Source organism: Prionailurus bengalensis, chromosome A2 (assembly GCF_016509475.1).
Source record: "Prionailurus bengalensis isolate Pbe53 chromosome A2, Fcat_Pben_1.1_paternal_pri, whole genome shotgun sequence".
In the NCBI taxonomy this organism is placed as follows: Eukaryota; Metazoa; Chordata; class Mammalia; order Carnivora; family Felidae; genus Prionailurus; species Prionailurus bengalensis.
The window spans coordinates 52975869-52999569 of record NC_057348.1 but is presented as its reverse complement, the minus strand read 5'-3'; the positions used below and the strand labels follow the sequence as shown (position 1 = coordinate 52999569).

The window sequence follows — 23701 nt, the reverse complement described above, 5'->3', positions numbered from 1 at the left end:
TGTTATCCTAGTCCCTTAAAAGATTTGTCTGTTATCTTATTCCTTATACTTAATGTTCACAAACAAGAACGTAACTCCTTGAAAGCAGAGATCTTATCTTCTGTTTCTCTTTTCTTCTCTTGAGTACTTCCCTGAACTCAGAATAATTGTGTAATAAAAATTGATTGGTTTCATTAATAAGGTTGCAGCAGATGGCAGGTGCCTTGCAGGTGAACCTTAAACACCTAATCTCTTACCTGCCTACTTTGAACATTAAGTGCTTGGAGGTTTGGAATTCATAGTATCTGAATACATTTAAATATGTAATCTCCTAGATTTGTGTTATTTGATGTTTTTATGCTTTGATATTTTGCTTCTATGCACAACACTTGTAATTTGCATAACTTAAGGCATGTGTTGTTAATGGATATCTATTTGGGTTTAGAATTTTCACGTTGCTGGCAGAGAGTCAAGAGTGTGTGATCAGGAAGGCAAGGTCATTCAGAACTTCAATTTCATGGGGAAATTAAGGAATTTGAGTCTAAATTCTGTATTATGGAGTAGAATGCTTATCAGCATTTACTTAATCCAAATAAAAGGCTTTAAGCCCAAATCTTGCCTGAATAGGAAACTGGCTTAGATAAAGACGGTAAGACGGAGTTCTTGGGAGTTCAGCAAACCTTTCTTCTTCTTTGAACAAGTTCAAAAATCCTTACTCTCAGGAGGTGATCTTTTCTATCTTACCAAGACGATTATGAATGTGAATGCCATTACATTTTCTTTTGTTCTTCTGATTTACTCCTCTTCCCTTGTCTCTGAGAAAGAAGAAATGAACTCTGGTTTATGACGTCACTGCTCTTGCAGTGACTGACAACCCCCATTTCTGGTGTTGATGAGCAATTGATTTATTTTTGTCGACCACTTTCACCTATCCCCTCCTTACCCCACCCTGTAACCAGCAAACTGTTCTCTGTCTCGATTAATTTGTTTTTCTTCTAGATTTCACATATAAGAAACTAAACAGTATTTGTCTTTGTCTCCTCTCACATTTCGAGACCTTCCAAACCCTGTCAGTTTGTCTCTGGTTTTCTCCTGTCCCCACAGCTCCCTTAACAGTGCCCCTCATTACCTTCTGCATAGCTCTTTGATATTGTTTACCCTGTCTTTAGCTTCCCATTCTGTAGAATGGGACTACATGGTCCTGTCAGAATAATTTTCATTGAATATGTGGATGACCAAGTCAGTTCTCTGCTCAGAGGTTGCAGTGGATCCCTAACACGTACACAATCAAACCCAACTTTTGTCAGAGCCCTCAGTCCTTCCATAATATGGCCCCGATCGAAACTCCCATCCCTGTCTCCTACTTCCTATTCCCGTTTTATTCTTGTCTTCTAGCTGATTGGGGCAACTTGTTCCTGAATAGATTATCCTTTTGTTCTTCCATTCTGGAAGAACTTTTCTATCCATTCTTCAGAGGTTCAGCTCATGGTTCTGTTTTCTCTACAGTCTTTCAGAATTCATCTGTATTTCTATAGGATTTTGTTTATACCACTGTTGTGGCACTTAGCACACTTTACCTTAATCCATTATTTCCCTAAGTGTTCCCTAAGAGATGTTTCAGGTTAAATGAATGGCCAGTGAAATTCGAGAGATTTCATCTATCCAGAGGTAAATACCCCCACTGCCTGAGCCTCTGCAGGAGGAATGCCTAGCAGTATATTCCAAGCACAGGAAGCTGCTTAATTCGGTTTACTTCAGTGTTTCCTGAACTTATTTCTGGAAAAATTTTTTCTTGTAAAATATGAACATATAGTGCAAAACACTTTAGAAAACACTGCCTTAAACTACTTTCTTGTAGGCACGTCTACTGTACAGATTGAAAGCTCTTTGAAAACAACTACTGGCCTTTGATTTTTTTTTCCTACCTTGGCAGCACCTAGTAGATAATTTTTTTTTAATGTTTATTTATTTTTGAGAGAAAGCGAGAATGAGCAGGGGAGGGGCAGAGAGAGAGAGGGAGACGGGATCCGAAGTGGGCTCTGTGGGCAGAGAGCCCTACGTGGGGCTCAGGCTCAGAAGCCAACAGTGAGATCATGACCTGAGCTGCTGTTGGACCCTTAACTGACTGAGCCACCCAGGCGTCCCCATAGTTCACGTTTGTTGAATGAAATTACGTTGCCAGGCAAGACTTGATGTTTCTTTGGGGACCTGAAATACGAATATTATAAAGCAAGCTGATCCACCATGTCTTGTAACTGGCACATACCTAGTAGTTACTCAGTAAATGTTGAAGAAGTCTGATTAAATGCTGAGTGTCTTTTTTAATTAATTTATCTTTTTGAGAGAGTGTGGGCATGTGAGCAGGGTAGGAGCAGAGGGAGAGGGAGGGAGAGAATCCCAAGCAGGTGTTCCATTGCTGTCTTTAAAGGTATAGTTAAGAAGATATTTCTCTCAGTTGAACTAATGGAGTATATCTGTTTTCCCAGTAATTGTGTATGTGTGCCTGTGTATGCGTGTGTGTGTGTGTGTGTAAGTAATCTGGAAAAGAAAAATTGGGCGAGGTGGCCTGATTTTCTAGGTTTTCCACCCACCATCTTTAAATGTTCTGCAGTCTTTGCTTTTATATGTATGCTGTAATTTAAGAAAACAGAATTAAAAATAAAACCCAGGCTTATTAGAAAACATGGCACTAGCTAAATTGGTGATGGGTGGTGGTGATAGTGGGTACTTACAAAACATATTTAAAATGCTTTTTTAATGTTTATTTATTTTTGAGAAAGAGAGAATGCGAGCAGGGGAGGGTTAGAGAGAGGGAGACACAGAATCTGAAGCAGGCTCCGGGCTCCTAGCCGTCAGCACAGAGCCCAATGTGGGGCTCGAACTCACGAACCGTGAGATCATGACCTGAGCTGAAGTCAGATGCTTAACCGACTGAGCCACCCAGGCTCCCCAAAACATATTTTAAAATAAATATACACAGGGGCGCCTGAGTGGTTCAGTCTGTTTGCATCTGACTTCGGCTCAGGTCATGATCTGACGGTCCATGAGTTCGAGCCCCGCGTCGGGCTCTGTGCTGACGGCTCGGAGCCCGCTTCAGATTCTGTGTTTCCCTCTCCCTCTCTCTCTCTCTGCCCCTCCCGCACTCATGCTCTCGCTCTCTCTCTGTCTCTGTCTCTGTCTCTCTGTCAAAAATAAACATAAAAAAAATTTTAAAGAAAGATAAACATATTGGCCTTAGAATACTACTTAAGTTAAAATGCCATTTAACTCATTTTTAAAATAAAGATTCTTATTGGATTTCAAATACCATTTAACTCACCCCTGGAATTCACAGACCTTTCACTAGTACATTGAGTATATTAAGTGACAAGGTCACAAAGAGTCTCTCAGCTAAGTAGGTGAATGAACAGAATGGTTCGAGCTTAGTCATTTTTGTTAAAACTAATAAACCAACAACCACCACCACCACAACAGAAATCTCAGACTGGTAGTACCACTACGTTCATAGAGTAGCCTTTGTTCCAAAGCTGTTTTTTACTTGGTCTGTCTGAATGGGCATGTTTTTATGCACGCACATAAACATTTATAAGCACAAATAACATGGGCATGAATATTCACAATATCCCTTCTTTTAGTTCTAACACTAGCTGTTTCCTGGAATCTGCAAGGTTTAGCTTAGTACACAGAATGGAATTTAACCCTTTCCTCTATTTGTGCCTGAACCAAATCCACTGCATTTCTTCACAGATTGGGAAGATTGTCATCCTTAGGATTATGATTTGCATTTCATGGGGGAATCATTCTAATTGTTAACTACCAGAATTCTTAAGGAGTCCTTTGAATTCTCTTTAAATTCTATTCTTTGTCTCTCTTTCTTTTTCCGTCTAGGCTCCAACCAGGAATGGAGACGCCATTGGATGTTTTGTCAAGGGCAGCGTCTCTTGTGCATGCTGATGATGAAAAACGTAAGTCATGAACCTGTTTTAAAGCACTTTTTACCCGTGTCCCCTTGTCTTCTGCCTTATCATAGACTCACGTGTTTCTCCACACAGTTTGATGGTTATGTGCAGTTAACTTTGGTTGTTCTCAGAACAACTTAGTATTCTCCTTTTCATTTTCAAGTGCTAGGACATGTAAGTCTTGTAAATGTCATCTTTGGATACCACAGCTCCAAGGGTTAACTCGAGGAAGTCCTGTCCTTCCTGGCTTCCCAGCTCTTGAGTGGAGATAGTCCTTAAGAGACACTTAGGGACTCTGGAAGTTTACATAAATACGTGTTGTCTGACAGACAAATTGACCAGGAGAGAAGTAGAGGTGGAAAAAATCATCCAAGAGCATTTCTGTCATAGGTAGCACGTATGTATGTGATGGAAAATAGTCTTGAAAATTCCATTTGCGTGAGCGAGAAACAGCAAATATTGGGGGGAAAATTCACTAATGTGGTGGGGGACAGGTGAAAGGAAAAAGAACATGACATTGTTCTCCATGAGGTTATTCCACAATGTGTTAAAGTGGTTTTCCTGCTCATCCTAGGTTTTTAGTAAGTTTTTATTTAAGTTTTTAAATAAGTTCTTTTTCAAAGTTAAAATTGCTTGCTGAACAGTATTTGCAAGGGTGACTGTTTTATGTGGGAACCAAGTTTTCTTTTTCTAAGCACTAAAATGCTAAAAACAAAAAAATTTCTAAGGTTGAGCTTTTATACACTCTAAATTCTTTTTTTATTTAATTTTTATTTTTTTATTGAAATCCAATTAACATATAGTGTAATAATGGTTTCAGGAATAGAATTTAGTGATTTGTCACTTATGTATGGTACCCATTGCTCATCCCAACAAGTGCCCTCTTTATTGCCCATCTCCCATTTAGTCCATCCCCCCACTAACATCACTCCAGCAGCCCTGTTTTCTGTATTTAAGATTCTCTTATGGTTTGCCTCCCTGTTTTTATCTTATTTTTCCTTCCTTTCTGTTTTGTTTCTTAAATTCCACATATGAGTGAAATCATATGATATTTGTCTTTCTCTGATGGACTTATTTTGCTTAGCATACATTCTAGTTTCATCCATATTGTTGCAAATGGCAAAATTTATTTCTTTTTGATTGCTGAGTAATATTCCATTATATACACATACATGCACACACACACACTTTATCTTCTTTATCCATTCATCAGTTGATGGACATTTGGGCTCTTTCCATACTTTGGTTATTATTGATAGAGCTGCTGTAAACATTGGGGTATATGTGCCCCTTCAAATCAGCATTTTCGTATTTCCGTATCCTTTGGATAAAAACTAGTATTGCAATTGCTGGGTCATAGGGTAGTTCTATTTTTAATTTTTTGAGGAACCTCCATACTGTTCTTCAGAGTGGCTGCACCCAGTTTGCATTCCCACCAGTAATGCAAAAGGGTTCCCTTTTCTCCGCATCCTCACCAACATCTGTTGTTTCCTGAGTTGATAATCTTAGCCATTCTGACCAATGTGAGGTGGTGTCCACTGTGGTTTTGATTTGTATTTTCCTGATAATGAGTGATGTTGAGATCTTTTCATCTGTTAGTCATCTGGATGTCTTCTTTGGAAAAGTGTCTGTTCATGTCTTTTGCCAATTTCTTCACTGGATTATTTGCTTTTTGGGTATTGAGTTTGATAAGTTCTTTATAGATTTTTAAAAAATATAATGTATTGTCAAGTTGGCTAGCATACAGTATACACTATAAATTCTTAAAGATGAACTACTTTCCAATTTAAGTCTTAATGAATAGACAGACTGGAAAGTGCATATCCTTAAAATGTAAGCTCTGCCTTTTTACTGTCTAGGACTTTTATTTTTCTAAGCCTCAGTTTCCTCATTCCTAACATGAAATAACACTTACAAAGTATTTGTGAGGATTAAATGGGCTATTGTATAGATAGTGCCTATCTTAGCTCTTGGCTCCTGGTGGGGATTGCCATAATCTGTTCACTTTGGGCAGTTTTGTTGGCTTGTGGTCGGGCTTATTCTAGTCCTGTGTATTATCAGTGTGCCTGGGTCTTCCCACCCTCTCCTAACACCAACACTCACACGAGGTTATCTTTAAACTAGTGATTGGATGAGGTAACAATTAGAGGGTTTTTTTTTTTTTTAAACCTCTTGCATAATTTACATTTATTTAGGTTTTGGATTGTTGTGGGGGGGGATATAACTATCCATTGGTGTAGTATAATTATCCCTTCCTAAAGAAATTGAAACTCAGGGATGTTATGTATCATTCCTAGGGACGCTAAGTTAGGGAGAGGCAACTCAGGTTGTGGGCTTTTATCTAAGATTGCTGAAAAGCATGAAAAGCTCCTTTATGTCTCTAAGATTGCAGTACATGTTGCTGACTTGAATAGCTAGTTACAAGCTTCATTAAGTATGAATATAGTTAATTTAGAAGTTTTTATACTTTATTAGACAGTATTACAAAACTTTTTTTAATGTTTATTCATTTTTGAGAGAGAGAGAGAGAGAGAGCGCGCGCGCCCAATAGTGAGTGGGGGAAGGGCAGAGCCAGAGGGAGACACAGAAACTGAAGTAGGCTCTAGGCTCTGAGGTGTTAGCATCGAGCCCAAGGCAGGACTTGAACCCATGACCTGTGAGATCATGACCTGAGGTGAAGTCGAATGCTTAACCAACTGAGCCACTCAGGTGCCCCTAGATAGTATTTTTAATTTCTGTTGTATAATGCCCGCATTTAGTTAGGATCAGTAAAACAAGATAGTGTTCATACAAATGAAAAATGGAAGTAATGACCTTGAGGCTGCCCTTCGTGTCCTGGATGTAGAGAGTAAAAGTGTCTTCTCTTTTTCTCCTACCTTCTCAGGTTCGATTGTGGAGCCCAGCTTCAGGGTCACTGTGTTCAGGCAGGAGACCTGTATAGTTACCAGTTCAATGAACAAGGGTTGAATTCTTATGTAAAAGGGGCACACATAGATGAACAAGGGACAGCCACTGCCTTTATGGAGCTTATGAACGTAGACACTTGCAGCTATAAAATGCACAGAAGGGGGAGACTGGGCATATTTGGTGATAGAAATAGAACGATAATGCCAAGGGAGAGAGGAATTCTTACTTTCTTCCTGTGTTCAACACATCTGTTAATGATTTGCAGAGTAAGGATATATGCATATACAAGGCCAGAACGATTACAGAGTAGCCTTCATTCTGGAATATTCTTCTTTGGACTCTGGCATGATTCTGGAATCCCTCTGGAATGACTTCAGTTTCTCAGGATCATTTTTTACGTTTAAAGAAGAGGGAAAAAGTCCAAAGATGTCTATAGTCATTATTATTAACATCAGGCAACATTTTTGAGAAACTTTTTTGCTATGATGCTCTGTGCATCATCACCCACAGGAGCACAGAGCTCAAAAACCAGGCATTCATTGTATTTTCTATTATCTAGTCATGTAAGTATGTGAAAATTTATTCTATTTATAGGCAAAGTTGAGCATTAAGTTCAGAGTCTTCCAAGAGATTTCTTAAGACCTACTTGGGCTTGTTCAGCCTGAATCAGCTTTCTCTGTCCCAGATTAGTTCTATTTTAGCTTTTGTTGTAAATTGCTCTTACATTTAGCATTCTCCTCAACATTTAAAAAAGTCTTGTGTATGTAATCTGATTTGGGTGTCTTATTACAAACAGAAAAATGTTCTACTACTTGAGATCGGTTTCCTGACTCCTGTAGGTGACCTAAATGATTCTCTTTTCTTTTGCTCATGGAGAACTGAAAGCTTAGGCATTTTTGAAGATGTTATTGTTTGAGTATTTTGAAGAGAACAGTACCTATTAGGACTTGGATCTGTAATACCTGATAGCCTTAAGGCTTCATTATGTCTACTAGCAGAGAATAGAAGAAATATCTCAATGGTACACTGTAGAGCTGAAGTCAATAGTGAAATGGTGGTTTTGTAGTCACACAATAGTCACTTATCTGGATGGCCTAGAAGGAATACATTTACTTAAAATAATCATTCCACCGCTCATGAGACATTGATTTAATCAGCACCCAGGGTAATCCTGGAAGGTACTTAATGAGAATACAACATGAGATTGCCCATTTTTCCCTGTGCTGCAGGAATCTCTTCTTTCAGTCGTAATTAATGCTGGTGCTGGAATGACCCCAACCTTTTTCCAGGCTTATTTTTAGTAGTCAAAATTGAACAAAATTTGAGGATAAGACACATTAGCACTGATGTTTAGAACAACACCTTGGTGCGTCTTTTTTTTTTTTTTTTAATTTATGTATTTTTTTTTTTAATGTTTTGCTTTATTTTTGAGAGAGAGAGTGAGCAAATGAGCAAGCAGGGGAGGGGCAGAGAGATAGGGAGACACAGAATCTGAAACAGGCTCCGGGCTGTCAGCACAGAACCCGATGTGGGGCTCTAACTTACCAACCGTGAGATCATGACCTGAGCTGAAGTTAGACGCTTAACCCACCAAGCTACCCAGGCGCCCCCACTTTGGTGCGTCTTTAACATACTTTGATTTATTGTGATTTTTACAAAATATTTTTGGTAATTTTGTTCACGTGGCTTCTGATGAGAAGATCTTGTATCTGCTTATGTCTTCACTTAGAATAAAATAATTTTGAGGGGCACCTGGGTGCTTCAGTTAGTTGAGTGTCTCACCTTGGCTCAGGTCATGATCTTGCTGTTAGTGAGTTCAGGCCCACATTGGGCTTGCTGCTGTCAGGGCGGAGCCTGCTTTCAATCCTCTGTCCCTCTGTCTCTGTCCCTCCCCTGCTTGTGCGTGCTCTCTCTCTCTCATAAATAAACATTAAAAACATAATTTTAAGAACTGTGAAATTTTGGTTTTGAGGATTTTGGTGGAGGAGATAGCACTTTGGATTTGCTCTGATGAGCATGCATACGATCAGGAAAAATGGGATAAAGTTGGTGTGATTGAAGTGGGGAGAACAGGAACACAAGCCAGTCTTTGTAGGGGTTGCTGCTGCACCCACTTGCTCCTAGAAATTCACGATCTCCTCACTTGGTGAAGTTCACTGCAAGTTGACTGAATGATGAAGTGTAAATTACCATAATCCTTCCAAGTAAAGAATGGCCAGGAATACAAGCTTTTCTTATTAGAGGGGACTGATGCCCCCCCGATACACGGGATATTTTCATGTATATAGGTTGTAGTCTATTTTGCCTTAAAAAGGAAAAAAAGCCTGATTAATTATAACATGATGATCAGTTGCACTCGTGTCCTGTTTTCACAGGTACATTTCCTTCCTGCAATATCCTGACCAGCCTCTGCATCAGTATAGTAACTGGCTGCTGTGTGCACAGGTTACAGGGGCTTTAGCCACCACTTTGCTTTGAGCATATTGGCTGGATCTGCTCCTGTCTCTTTCTTCCTCTATCCTCTTAGTCTCTTGTTTTTTCTCCCAGCGTCTGTTAGGGTACCTTTCAAACATTTCTGACCATGGCACAGGGTAGAAAAGCATTTATATTGTACTGATATATTGACATAAATGATACAAAAGCTTCATGAAGCAGAAATTACCCTGAGTGCATGGAGATGTGCCTCTTCTGTTCTTGATATTCTGCTTTGTTTTTATGAAAGTTGGGTCATGACTCATTAAATAGACTTTAGGATTCACTAATGAATGCACTTGAAAAAACATGATTTGCTTTATATCTCTTTTGTTGGATAAACTTGCTGCTGACTCCTCCATTTAGGTGCTGGGAAGACTTGACTAACACATGGGTCATGAAAATACAGTGAGCCAGAGGATTCAGACATGCTGGAATATATCGGTGACTAGACAGGAATGACATCATCAGTTCCTTTCAAGAGGACGGGAGGTCTTGGCACACCAGTTGTGAGCAAATGTGACTGTTTAGACACACTTCTTCCATGTTCTCAGGCTACATTGTTCCCACATTTTAGAGTCAGGGCTCAAATTCTGGTTACTCCCCTTTGGTTAAATCTAATTAGCTCCATCTTGTTCCCTAAAGTGTGCTCCTAACTGTACCTTGACACTGTTGAGCCTACCTAATAGGCACTGATGGAGAGGACACCCATCTGATCATTTGTAGCCCAATTTGATGGTTTTATTGCATTAGTTATTTTTATTCTTGGTATCTTAAAACACCTGAGAGGGATACCACGCATTTCCATCCATGACAGTAGCTTACTGTGGCAATGATTCCCAAAGAGAGGAAGAACGGGTGTTTGTAAGCATTCTGAAAATGCCTGACTCGGTGATTCTGATGGTGGGTCCCTCTTCCCAGCTGAGAGTCATTGGTCTAATAATATTCTTTGGGGAATTCTGGATCTGGATCTTTAAGGAGGGGCTAGATCCCCCTAAGTGTCAGGTGCTGTAATTCCTTGGCTATCATGTATTCTTTAACCAAATTAACCATTTATATTTTGTACCATTTCCTTTGACACTGTCTCTCCCATGTATATGTGCATATATTTACAAATACATATGTGTATATATGTGTATATATATGTATATACAACATACACATATGTATATGCAGAATATTTTTCCTGAAACACCTGAGAGTAGGAGGTATCATGCCTCTTTACTCCTAAGTAAATATGTTTCCTACAAATGAGAATACTGTCTTGCATAATCACAAAATGCTTATCTTTATTAAAATGTTACTTAAGTATATAAGCGTAATAGTAGGCGTAAAACCTTTATGCATTAGTTCATGTACAATGTCATAACCAGAATATGAATTTATAATTTAAATATAGCCATAAAAGTTAGGCATGATACAGTAGATAGTAATGAGCTACAACTAAAGCCTCTTCCACTAGTATGATACTGCTGCCATGCTGGGGTTGATTCTTCAATGTCAGGGTGCCTGTACTGCTGTGTGTCCTCTGATACAGTTTCCTCCCCACTTTTATCTTTGCACACTCTTGTAAGAAGATACGTCATTGCACAGATGGTGGTGATGTTTTTCCTAGTGCAGATGTTTCAATTTCATATTAGACTTAATTTCTGTCATTTTCTCATTAGACTAGGAAGAAATGCAAACATCTCTGAAATCATGTGCCAGTATACCTGGTTGTATCGTAGATGTCTGATTCAGAATATGGTTATGTCAGATTTCTCGTCCCCCAACCCCAGATTTTCTTTTTTTTAAAGTAAACGCTAGGTCTGGTGTGGGACTTGAACTCATGACTTGGAGAGTAAGAGTCACATGTTTCTACCCAACTGAGCCACCCACGCGGTCCTGCTTATGTCAGATTTTTAAAAAGATTCTGTTTGAAATAACAACACAAGTAAAAATTGTCACAGACCTCTGAGCTTTGTCTGTGGACCTCAGTTTAATCACTGTATTACCTCGTTTTGTTCTCATGAAAACCTTGTTAAGTAGGTGTTTTAATGAGTCCCATTTTCTAGAGAAGGGAACTGAGGCTTACATACTTTAAGTAATTTGAATACTAATTACAGTACTTGATTATGCTAATAAATAAGGATCCTTAAGTGGTGTGGCAGTGCTGAGATTTGAAGTCAAGTAGCTGGACTCTGAAACTTAAGCCCTTAATTTTTCTCTGTATGCCTTCTTAGAGGGAGGGCATTGGAGACTTGACTGCTGAATGATTGAAAGTGTATATATACATACATACATGCATACATGCATACATACATACATACATACAAAACTTCTGTTTTACTACCTCCAGTAATAAGTTAGCAAAGAGGTTTTTCTTTGGAAAATGTTTCCCAACCAGTGAAATAGCATTTCATAAGTATTAAGTAGCTATAATCAGTGAAATATTTAGGATGTGTGGTAGCACATATTCAGGAACCACAGGAACTGTGCTTTCTCTTGTGTGTCCATGACTCAGATGCCCACTGCCACAGAATTTTTTTTTTTTTAAGTTTACTTATGTATTTTGAGAGAGAGTGAGGGAGCACTGGCATGAATGGGGGAGGGTTAGAGAGAGGGACAGAGAGAATCCCAGGTAGGCTCCACGCTGTCAGTGCAGAGCCGTCTGCAGGGCTCCATCTCAAACCATGAGATCATGACCTGAGCCGAAATCAAGAGTCGTACGCTTAACCAGCTGAGCCACCCAGGGGCCCCACAGAACTTCTCTTTATATGGGACTTTCTTTTCTAGTAAATATCTTTCAGTTAAGGGTCTGATGGCATGGGTGGCCTCACTGAGTAACAGATCCCTTATTGCTAAAGTGTTCAAGTGGAGAAGAGATAACCACTGTTTAGTCATTGTAGAAGAGAGTTGGCAGCGGGTGGGTGGCCACACTCTCTGACCTAAGGTTCTTTGAGTCTGTTAGATCCTAGACTTGATCAAGGCAAGGGTCCTGTTCCGCACCACTTCATATTCCAGGCATGTGCCATTTGAGGCATGTGGTTGGCATTTTATAAACCTCTGTTGGTAGTAAAGTAACTGCTGTAGTAAAAGGCTCGTCTCTAAGGAATTAATTTTTTTAACACTAGCAAAAATGACTCATTACAATGGTCACTATTACTACTAATAATGTACAAACCAAAAGGAGTACTGTATTCCACTTGATAATAATACTTTGCCAAACATTTTCATCTGATGGTTATAACAAGAACTTTTGCAGTAGGCTGAGTGGGAGATGTCAGAGAAAAAATTAAGCTTGGAAAAGTTGGATGCCGAATTCAAGATTAAAGTGTAAAAAAACCGAAACAAAACAAAACACTTGCCCTATGTCTCTCCTTTCTGTGTCTTCGTATGCAGTCCCACGCCAGGATTGTCAGAGGCGCAGTTAATAACTGAGTGGCAGCTGTTGCTGGGGTGGGGAGTGCAACATTCTCCAGGGCAGGGAATCACGTGGTCTTGGGGAGCTGCCTCCTCTGACTCCCAAGCCTTTTGATTTTCAAAATAAGGACTGAATTTACTGCCCTTTCTAAAGGTTGGATTCACTAATAATATGCTTTGTGCTTTCAATTATTTCCCTTTTCTGAACAGTGGCATTGAAAATACCATCTCCCAAAAGTTTATTTTACTTCTAAAAGGTTCATAAAACATAAGGCGGGATAGTATTTATGTGCTAACTTAAGACACTCTAGGTGTGGTCAGCCGCTTTAATCAAAGGTTGCCTCCCAGGGTCAGCACCTGGCATATAGTCAGAAGGGCTGCCCTCCAGAGATAGCTACTACAAATGTCTCTGCTAGTTTTTGTGCTTTTATATCAACTCAAATTAGCATACTACATGTTAGAAATGGATCTCTGCCGGTGAAAATAATGGCTTGTTAATTAGGATAATGGATGTTGGAAATAGATTCTTCCACTGAATAGCTCTTTAGCCACTTGAGGATGGTTTATTATGTTTCTTTTAACCCAGTATTTCTCAGTCTTTAGAAATCCACACTTCCCATTAATACACATGAAAATATAATGAGCTAATTTTAATGTCGGTTGCAATTCAATTTAAAATGTCAGAGTTGAGACTCCTTGGATGAACTACTTATTTTTTCATTTGATGCCCATCTTCCTCAGTGTCCCCTTTGCTTCCCAGCATGTTCCTCCCTCCTGGGGGGTTCTCTCTTTCCCTCTCCGCATCTGGAGAATCGCTGCCCTAATCAGGATCTTCTCCGCACATCCCCCGCACCTGCAGCCATTTGTTGAGTATGTCTTCTAAACTCACCGTTGGGAGTCACTGTCTTCTCTGCCACCCCTGGCTTCTCAGTGCGGGGCTTGAACTCACGAACCTTGAGATCATGACTTGAGCTAAAATCGGACATGTAACTGACTGACCCATTTGGTGCCCTGGGACCTAAGCAATGGTTTTTGTGTGTGATCTGGGTATAGTGTACCTGGTACTGCCACCAGCTTTGATCTGGAGTTCTTTGGGGTGGAGGGAATAGCAGGGGGTGGGAGGGCAGACTGGTGCCAAGTGCACGAAGCTGCCAAGTGTAAGACCTTAGGGAGGAGGGAATCCTGGAGAACACAGCTCTTGGCCCCTTTCCAGGAGGCAGCCATCATCTAGTTGCAGTCACTGTCAGAGCTGGCTCCTGAGAGCCAGCTGTGTGCATCTCAGCTGGGACCTCATGTTGGACACTTGTCCTCAGCCACGGTGGGGGTATTTACACCATGGCAAAAGCCACAGATGTGGGCTTTTTTGGTTTTTCCTCCCAACACAGCCACTTGTTACCATTTACTAGCATGCCACTGGCTCCTGGTTTCTGCTTTCACATGGGACTATGGGGCTGGATTTGTCAAATTTTCTGATTGTTTAAGACAAACTGAATCCTGGATTTTTATGTAAAATGTCTAGATTTTTAAAATTTCATGTGAGCCAAACAAGCATTTCCTTGCCAAGATTGTCTTGTAAGTATCTAGTATATGCTTTTTGGTCTAGTTTCAATACTTCTATTAACATAACCTATAATAATAGGTTTTTTATTTATTTTTATTTTTTATTATTTATTTATTTAATAATAGGTTTTTTATTTTTATTTTATTTTATTTTATTTTTTAAAAATTTTTTTCAACGTTTATTTATTTTTTGGGACAGAGAGAGACAGAGCATGAACGGGGGAGGGGCAGAGAGAGAGGGAGTCACAGAATCGGAAACAGGCTCCAGGCTCTGAGCCATCAGCCCAGAGCCTGACGCGGGGCTCGAACTCACGGACCGCGAGATCGTGACCTGGCTGAAGTCGGACGCTTAACCGACTGCGCCACCCAGGCGCCCCAATAATAGGTTTTTTAAAAAAGCAATTTACTTTAGCTTCTCTCCCTTCTCTCATTGTGGTTGGGAATGACTATAGCAGTTCTTTTCTTTTTTCTTTTCTTTTTTTTGGTAATGTTTATTTTTGAGAGAAACAGAGTGTGAGCGAGGGAGGGGCAGAGAGAGAGGACACACAGAATCTGAAACAGGCTCCAGGCTTTGACCTGTCAGCACAGAGCCAGACGCGGGAGTCGAACCCACAAACAGTGAGATCATGACTTGAACCAAAGTCAGATGTTTAACTGACTGAGCCACCCAGGTGCCCCATGACTATGGTAATTCTTTAAGAGCTGAAGAGGTGATATTTAATATTAAACTCTCTCCTAGTATCTATCATTAACTTGATATGGAAATTAATTTGGATTAATTTTTCTTCTTATTTAGATTTTCTGTTGTTTAAGGACAGGCCACATGTTGTCTTCATCTGCTTTTGCTTTCTTTAAAAAAAAATTTTTTTTTTAATATTTCTTTATTTTTGAGAGACCCACACAGACAGAGTGTGAATGCGGGAGGGGCAGAGAGAGAGGGAGGAATGGAATCTGAAGCAGGCTGCAGGCTCTGAGCTGTCAGCACAGAGCCCAACATGGGGCTTGAACTCATGAACCACGAGATTATGACCTGAGCTAAAGTCAGAAACTTAACCGACTGAGCCATCCAGGTGCCCCTGCTTTGCTTTCTTTAAAGATTTATGTTACACACTTATGAAATACTTATTGAATTGATATTTGATGTGGGTGTAATTTGCAGAAGCAATACGTTTGGGTTTTCACTTTTAGGGGAAATAGAGCCAAGTTTGAAATATCAAACTGCTATATCCTTAGTGGTTTTAGATTTATTGTAACTACCTATTTATTGGATCAAACTCTTGATCCCTTGTAAATGAAATGAATAAATCTTTCCATTTGAAATCTGGAGAAGTTACCATTTCTTTCTCTAGGACTGCCTTTCTCATCAGATTTTATATATGTGTGTGTGTGTGTGTGTGTGTGTGTGTGTGTGTGTGTGTGTGTGTTTCTCCCTCTGAAAAATATTAAATGTCATTTCTTTCATGGAACTTGCCATGTTTAACTGGATTGTAGTCACTTTTTTAATGAACTTGAAAAAGCAGAAATCTGTTTTGTTCAGCAGTAAGCAAGGGTTGAGAAGAGTGATTTTTCTTTTCCTTAGCAAAGTGTTAGTTGGGGTGCTTTGAATAAAAGAGTTTAAATTACAAAGGAATATTTCATTTAGGAACTTTGTAAAACAAACTGGACTTTGGGGATAAAATGTCAGCCTGAATATATGCCTTTAGCTCCCCTCTTACCAAAAACCCTTTAAAATAACAAAATACAGACATTAAAAGAAAATCTGTTATACTGTTAGAAAACCAGAAAATGTACCTACGTTTAGTAGACCAAAAGTTAAGAAGAATTCCTGGAAAATTGGAAACAGATGGGGTTAGATTGACAACAGGAAATAAAAATTAAAAAATCATAACCCAAAACACAGGTGCAAAAGAAAATGGAATTAAAAGCAGAGCTTACGGTGACTAACCTAACCGCTACTGACAGGAAGGGGCCCTAGAGCCAAATTCGAGAAACTACAGTATTCCATTTATAACTGTGACCCTCCGGCTAAGAGCTGAGACCTGTACTGTGAAAAATGTGAATGCTCTCTCTTGGGAGGACTCCTCAGGTGGGTGTAGGGATCTGAGAGAGAAGCAGAGTGGAGCTTAACATTAGGGTGGTCACCCCCAACAAAAAGCAGGGTGGGCAAGACAATGTAAGCCTTCCTTCCCATAGGCAGTGTCCACAAAAATCCTTCCCCACTAGAGGAAACTTTCTTATCTAGGCAGTTTTGTGTATTTGTCTCCCAGCCTATTTTCTTGCTTGTTTCCCACGCATACACCCCAAAGCAAAGCCCGTCACTGGACACCTCTTCTACTCTTACATAGAGCCGAATGGGGACTCTCCCCAAGGAAAGACCTGCCGCTAGCCCCGACATGCATTAGCTGCCCTTGTTGATTGACCTCGTCTTTTATTCTGAAGTGTGAATGAATGTCAAAGGGTCATCCAGCATTCATGGAAAACACATAGGATGAAAGAAAGACCCAGAGTAAGCAGAATTTGGGGAATATAGGAGAAGCTGAAAACATATTAGTTGGTATCTTCAAAAAGATGTGAGATGTGAGATGGTGAATATGTTAGAAAATAGCCTGGTATGAAAAAGGATTATGCAATAAAGTTCATGGAAATTTAAACTAGTATTATTGAACTTAAAAGGTTAAGCACATCTGCTTGAGAATTAGGCAGATGTGATTAAAGACAAATTTGGTAATCTGGAAGATAGGCAACAAAATTTTGTTGAGTATCCAAAATTTTGGAGAATATCACAAGGAAATTAGGAAGTAATAGAGATCTTAAACATCCATCAGATGGAAGTTCTCGTGGGATGAGGCCAAAGAAGTATTGAGAAAATGCATTTATTAGAAAAATAGGAAATTAATGGGCCCAGTGAACAACCAAAATATTGATAGTAATAGTAGTAGTAATAATAGCACCAGAGTAGAAAGAAAATAATTGATCTCTGCTTTTATTTTTGTAAATAAAAATTAGTAAATCTAAACAAAATAAAAAACTGTTTTGTTTTGTTTTTTAAATAGGCCAACAAATGACAAATTCTTTGGTGAATTTGATTAGGGAAATGAGAATATATACAATTACAGAACATTAGAGATGATAAGAGTGGCATAATCATGAGTACAGATAGATATAACAAAGGGTGAAAAATGTAGGTGAAACGGATGCTTTAATGTGAATCATTGAGAGGTAGAAGATTTGAATTGGTCAATGATTATGGGAAAAATTGAAAAAGTAGTCTGAGATATGAGGCCCAGATGGCTTAATAAGTGAATTTTACCAAATCTTCAAGAAACAAATTTCCCTATAACACTTTTCTGGTGTGTAGAGAGCACTTTCTGACTCCTTCTCTAAGGGTAATATCACTATGATACTAAAATGTACAAAGAAGGCACAAAGCGTATGTATATAAGTCAGTTTCACTTATAACATAGACATGAGAATCCTAAATTAAATGTTACAAAAATCAGTCTAGCAGTGTAGTAAGAAAGTAACATATTACGTGTTCAAGTAAGTTGTTCGCATCACCGGAATGCAAGGACAGTTCAGTAACAGGAATCTTATAATGTAATACATTATTTGTATTACCTTAGTAGATTAAAAGAAGAAAAATCTATATAACATTCATGACAGAAATCCAAAAAGTATTTGATGAAATTCAGTATCAATTTACGACAAAAACTTAGCATGATGTGATTCAAAAGAAATTTTCTTACATTGATAAAAGTTACCTTTTAGAAACCTATAATCAACATGTTTAATGGTGAAACAGTTTAAGTCAGGGGCAGGACAACTCAAATAGCATTGATCTTCAGGTTCTACCTAGTTAATTTTTTTTTCAAGTTTTAATTTTATTTTAGTTCTGTTATAGTTAACATACAGTGTTACATTAGTTTCAAGTGTACAATATAGTGATTCAGCAATTATTTACATTACTCCGTGCTCATCATGGTAAGGGTCCTCTTTAATCCCCAATCACGTATTTTACCCATCCTCTCTCCCATCTCCCCTATGGTAACCATCAGTTTGTTCTCTATTAAGAGTCTTTTTTGGTTTGTCTTTTTTTTTTTTTCTCCTTTGCTCATTTGTTTCTTAAATTCAATATATGACCAAAATCATATGGGGTCTTTGTCTTATTTCACTTAGCAGGATACTCTCTAGCTCCGTCTATGTTGTTACAAATGGCAGGATTTCATTCTTTATTATGGCTGAATAATGTTCTATCATACATATAATGTGTGTGTGTGTGTGTGAATTTATGTATATATATATATATATGTATATACATGCATTCACACACACACACACACACACACACACACACACTGTATCTTCTTTATCCATTTATCTGTCTGTGGAGACTCAGGCAGTTTCCATATTTGGCTATTATAATTAATGATGCATAAATAATGATGCATGTATCCCTTTGAATTAGTGTTTTTTTTTTTTTTTTTTTAATGTTTATTTTTGAGAGAGAGACAGAGCGTGAGCAGGGGAGGAGCAGAGAAAGAGGGAGACACAGAATCCAAAGCAGGCTCAGGCTTTGGGCTGTCGGCACAGATCGCGATGCAGGGCTCAAACCCACAGCTCATGAGATCACAACCTGAGCTGAAGTCAGATGCCCAACTGACGGAGCCACCCAGGCGCCCCTGTCTTTTTTTGGTAAATACCCAGTAGTGCAACTACTGGATTATAGGGTAGTTCTATTTTTAACTTTTTGAGAAGCTTCATACTGTTTTCCACAAATACAGTTTGCATTTCCACCAACAGTGTACGAGGGTTCTTTTTTCTCCACATCCTTGCTAACACTTGTTATTTCTTGTGTTTTTGATTTTAGCCATTCAGACCCATGTGAGGTGATATCTCATTGTAGTTTTGATTTGCATTTCCCTGGTGATGAATGATGTTGAGCATCTTTTCATGTGTCTCTTGATATGGATGTCTTTGGAGAAATGTCTTTTCATGTTTTCTGCCTGTTTTTTAATTGGATTGTTTGTTTTTCTGATGAGTTTTAATTTTTTTTTTTTCAACGTTTATTTATTTTTGGGACAGAGAGAGACAGAGCATGAACGGGGGAGGGGCAGAGAAAGAGGGAGACACAGATCGGAAACAGGCTCCAGGCTCTGAGCCATCAGCCCAGAGCCTGACATGGGGCTCGAACTCACGGACCGCGAGATCGTGACCTGGCTGAAGTCGGACGCTTAACCGACTGTGCCACCCAGGCGCCCCTTCTGATGAGTTTTATATAAGTTCTCTCTATATTTTGGATACTAACTATTGGATATGCTATTTGCAACTATCTTTATCCATTCAGTAGGCTGTCTTTTAGTTTTGTTAATTGTTTCTTTGCTGTGCAGAAGTTTTTAAGTTTGATGTAGTCCCAGTAGTTTATTTTAGCTTTTTTATTTCCCTTGTCTCAGTAATCATATCTGGAAAAATGTTACTACCACTGACGTCAGAGAAATTATTACCTGTGCTCTCTTCTAGGAATTTTATGGTTTCAGGTCTTTACATTTAGGTCTTTAATCCATTTTGAGTTTATTTTTGTGTATGATGTAAGGAAGTCATCTGGCTTCATTCTTTTCAATGTAGCTGTCCAGTTTTCCCAACACTATTTGTTGAAGAGACTTTTTCCCATTGTATATTCTTGCCTCCTTTGTCAAAGATTAATTGACCATATAATTGTGGGTTAATTTCTGGGTTTTCTTTTCTTTCCCATTGATCTCTGTGTCTCTTTTTGTGCCAGTCCCATACTGTTTTGATTACAGCAGTTTTGTAATGTAACTTGAAGTCTGGAATTTTGACACCTCCAGTTTTGTTTTTCTTTTTCAGGATTGCTTGGGCTATTCGGGGTCTTTTGTGGTTCCATATAAATTTTAGGATTGTTCTAGTTCTGGAAAAATGCTGCTGTTATTTTGATAAGGATTGAATTCTAGCTAGTGAATTTTTAAAAACTGAGAAGGTATAGTCAAACTATAATTTTCAGATGTTTATAAGTAGTCTATTAGAAAAATCATAATTTCCCTGTGTATTGTAATGGGAATAAACTACCAGGACTAATAAAAGACTCAAGGTGGCTGGTTATAACAGTAGCATTTAAAAAATCAATGATCTTTGGGGTACCTGAATGGTGACTCTTGATTTTGGCTCAGGTCATGATCTCGCGGTTGTGAGATTGAGCCTGGTGTTGGGCCCTGCGCTAGGTGTGGAGCATGCTAAGATTCTGTCTCTCCCTCTGCTCCTCCCCCACTTATTTTCTCTTTCTCTCTCTCAAAAAAAAAAAAAAAATTAAGAAAAAAAATTAATATTATCCTTACTCACTTGGTAATAACCAGTTAGAAATTATCTCTAAAAAAAGTCTCATTCACATATTAACCATAGATATAAAATATTTAGGAAAACACATAACAAGAAACACATAAGACCTATGTGAATAAATCATAAAATTGTTGAATGGCAGAGCACCTGGGTGGCTTAGTCAGTTAAGTGTCTGACTGTTGATATTGGCTCAGGTCATGATCTTGCAGTCATGAGATCAAGCCCTGAGTTGGGCTCCACGCTGGGCATGGGGCCCATTTAAGATTCTCTCTCCCACTCTCTCTGCCCCTCTCCTGCTCATGGTCGCTCTCTTTCAAAATAAATAAACATTAAAAAACAAACAAAAAAGCCCCTGTTAAAAAAAAAAACAAAACAAAAAACTGTTGAGTAGCATAAAGATGATCTGAATGAAAGAAAATACCATATTTTGATTCAGTCAAATAAAGATGTCAGTTACATTCATATTCTATGTAATTCTAATCACATTCAATAATTCAGTATAATCATCAGAATATCAAATGTAATTTTTAACTTGATAAGCTGATTCTAAAGTTTATGTCAAATTTTGTTTTAATTTTTTTTTAAATATTTATTTTTGAGACAGAGACAGAGCATGAGCAGGGAAGGGTCAGAGAGAGAGGGAGACACAGAATGTGAAGCAGGGTCCAGGCTCTGAGCTGTCAGCACAGAGCCCGACGCGGGGCTCGAACTCATGAACTGTGAGATCATGACCTGAGCCGAAGTCGGACGCTTAACTGACTGAGCCACCCAAGCGCCCTCAAAATTTTTGAAAAATAAAGGGTGGGGAGGAAAGGGACTTGCTATATCAGGTATTAAAGATCTCCAACATGCATTACTATACAGTGATTAAAATGGGGTAATATTGAAATCAGGATAACTAGAGCAGTATTTATTAAATGTTTTAAAAACTACAACCCTATCACTTCTTGGCCTTTTGGCTAAGATCAAGTGTAAAAACTACAATCCATAGCTGCGTGCCTGGGTGGCTTAGTCTGTTAAGCATCCGACTTCAGATGGCTCAGGTCTCACAGTTCGTGGGTTTAAGCCCCATGTTGGGCTCTGTGCTGACAGCTCAGAATCTGGAGCCTGCTTTGGATTCTGTGTCTCTCTCTCTCTCCCTGCCCCTCCCCGACTTGTGTGCGTGCTTGCTCACTCGCTCTCTCAAAAATAAACATTACAAACAATAATAAAAAACTACAGTCCATAGCAACAAAAGCATTTTACAATTAAATCAAGTTTTATGGAGTAGATGGAGATAGTGTGCAGGAAGTTGGTTGGAGGCGTGCTGTCAGGATGGTCCCTGTGGGGGAAGGGAACGGCACAGGAGCAGAAGTTGTTGAGCTGTCATGCAGTCACAACAAGGTCCTGCCAGTATCTCTGTTTCAGTCTGTTTTCTGGTGAACGCAGCTTGTAGCAGACCTCTGCTTCCCTATGATGACTTCTGTGCAAACATATGTAGGATTACAGGGATGGACAGGACCTTGGTTATTCTCTTATTCAGTCTTCTTTCTGATGCAGAGGTGCTGTCTGCAATATTCCTGATGTTCGGCTCTCTGTCCTCTGCTTGAATCTAAGAGATGGAGAATTTATAACTTCACTACACCCTCAGTGTTGAACACTGAGGAGTTAGAGCAGTTTTATTATTGAGTGAAAATCTACATCCTGTAACTTTCTTTCCTTAGACACACTTCTCCTAGCTACTCAGAATATCTCTTCCAATCCTTGGAATTGTTCCAGTTTCCATCCTTAGGAAAGTTGAAGAAAGTAGTCACATTTCCTTAAGTCTCTTCTTTAGATTCTATTGAAATGCCTCATTGTCTCACCTATTTTCTTTCCTTTCCTTTCCTTTCTGTTTATTTATTTATTTCGAGGAGGGGAAGAGTAGGGAGAGAGAATCCCAAGTAGGCTCTGTGTTGTTAGCATGGAGCCTGATGCAGGGCTCAATCTTACCAACCGTGAGATCATGACCTGAGCTGAAGTCAAGTCAGACGCTTACCTGACTGAGCCACCCAGGCACCCCTCACCTATTTCTTATGTGATCTCCTTTCTTTCTTTTTTTCTGCAGATTTATTGAGGTATAATTGACAAAATTGTATATGCTCATGATGTGCAGCATGATGGTTTGATATACATATACAATGTAAATGATTACCACAATCAAACTAATACATTCATCACCTCACATTAGCAAATTTTTTGTGTGTATGTGGAGTGAACGCTTAAGATCTACTCCATCAGCAAATTTCAAGTATAAAATACGGTATTTTTACCTGTAGTCACCATACTGTACATTAGATCCTCAGAACTTATTTATCTATTAACTGAACGTTTATGCCCTTTAACCAACGTCTCCCCATTTCTCCCACCACTGGCAAGCCCTGGTAATTACTTTTCTACTGTCTGTTTCTATGAGTTTGACTTTTTTAGATTTCATGTATAAGAGAGATTGTACAGTATTTGTCTTTGGTTTATTTCAATTAACATGTCCTCCAGATTCATTCATGTTGTCGCAAATGGCAGGATTTCTTTCTTTGTGGGTGTGTGTGTGTGTGTGAATAATACTCCATTGTGTACATATACACACAACATTTTCTTTATCCAGTCATCCATTAATAGGTTCTTTCTGTATCTTAGCTATTTGTGAATAAGGCTGCAATGAACATGGGAGTGCACATATCTCCTCCAGATGCTATTTTCATTTCCTTTTTGTATATACCTAGAAGTGGGATTGCTGGATCATACGGTAGCTCTATTTTTAATTTTTTGAGGAAACTCCTTGCTGTTTTCCACAGAGGCCATACCAATTTACATTCCAGGTAACAGTTTTACAAGGGTTTCCTTTTCTCCGTGTCCTTGCCAACATTTGTTATCTTGTCTTTTTGATAATAGTCATCGTAACACATGTGAAGTGATTATTTCGTTGTGGTTTTGATTTGCATTTCCCTGATGATTCATTGATGTTTAGCACCTTTTCATATATCTGTTGGCTATTTGTATGTTTGTTTTGGAAAAATGTCTATTCAAATCCTTCACCATTTTTTGATCAGGTAATT

At 38.9% G+C, this 23701-nt stretch overlaps 1 protein-coding gene across 3 annotated transcripts in view; it reads left to right on the top strand.

The window, feature by feature from the left end:
• The window catches only part of VGLL4 (vestigial like family member 4), a 168431-nt gene that overhangs the window by 11693 nt on the left and 133037 nt on the right, over positions 1-23701 (top strand). For all 3 annotated transcript variants that reach the window (XM_043588137.1, XM_043588139.1, XM_043588136.1), the window contains exon 2: positions 3868-3944. In XM_043588137.1, coding sequence (XP_043444072.1) covers positions 3881-3944 — 64 coding nt within the window. In that variant the 5' untranslated portion in view covers positions 3868-3880. The remainder of the gene's footprint in view (positions 1-3867; positions 3945-23701) is intronic.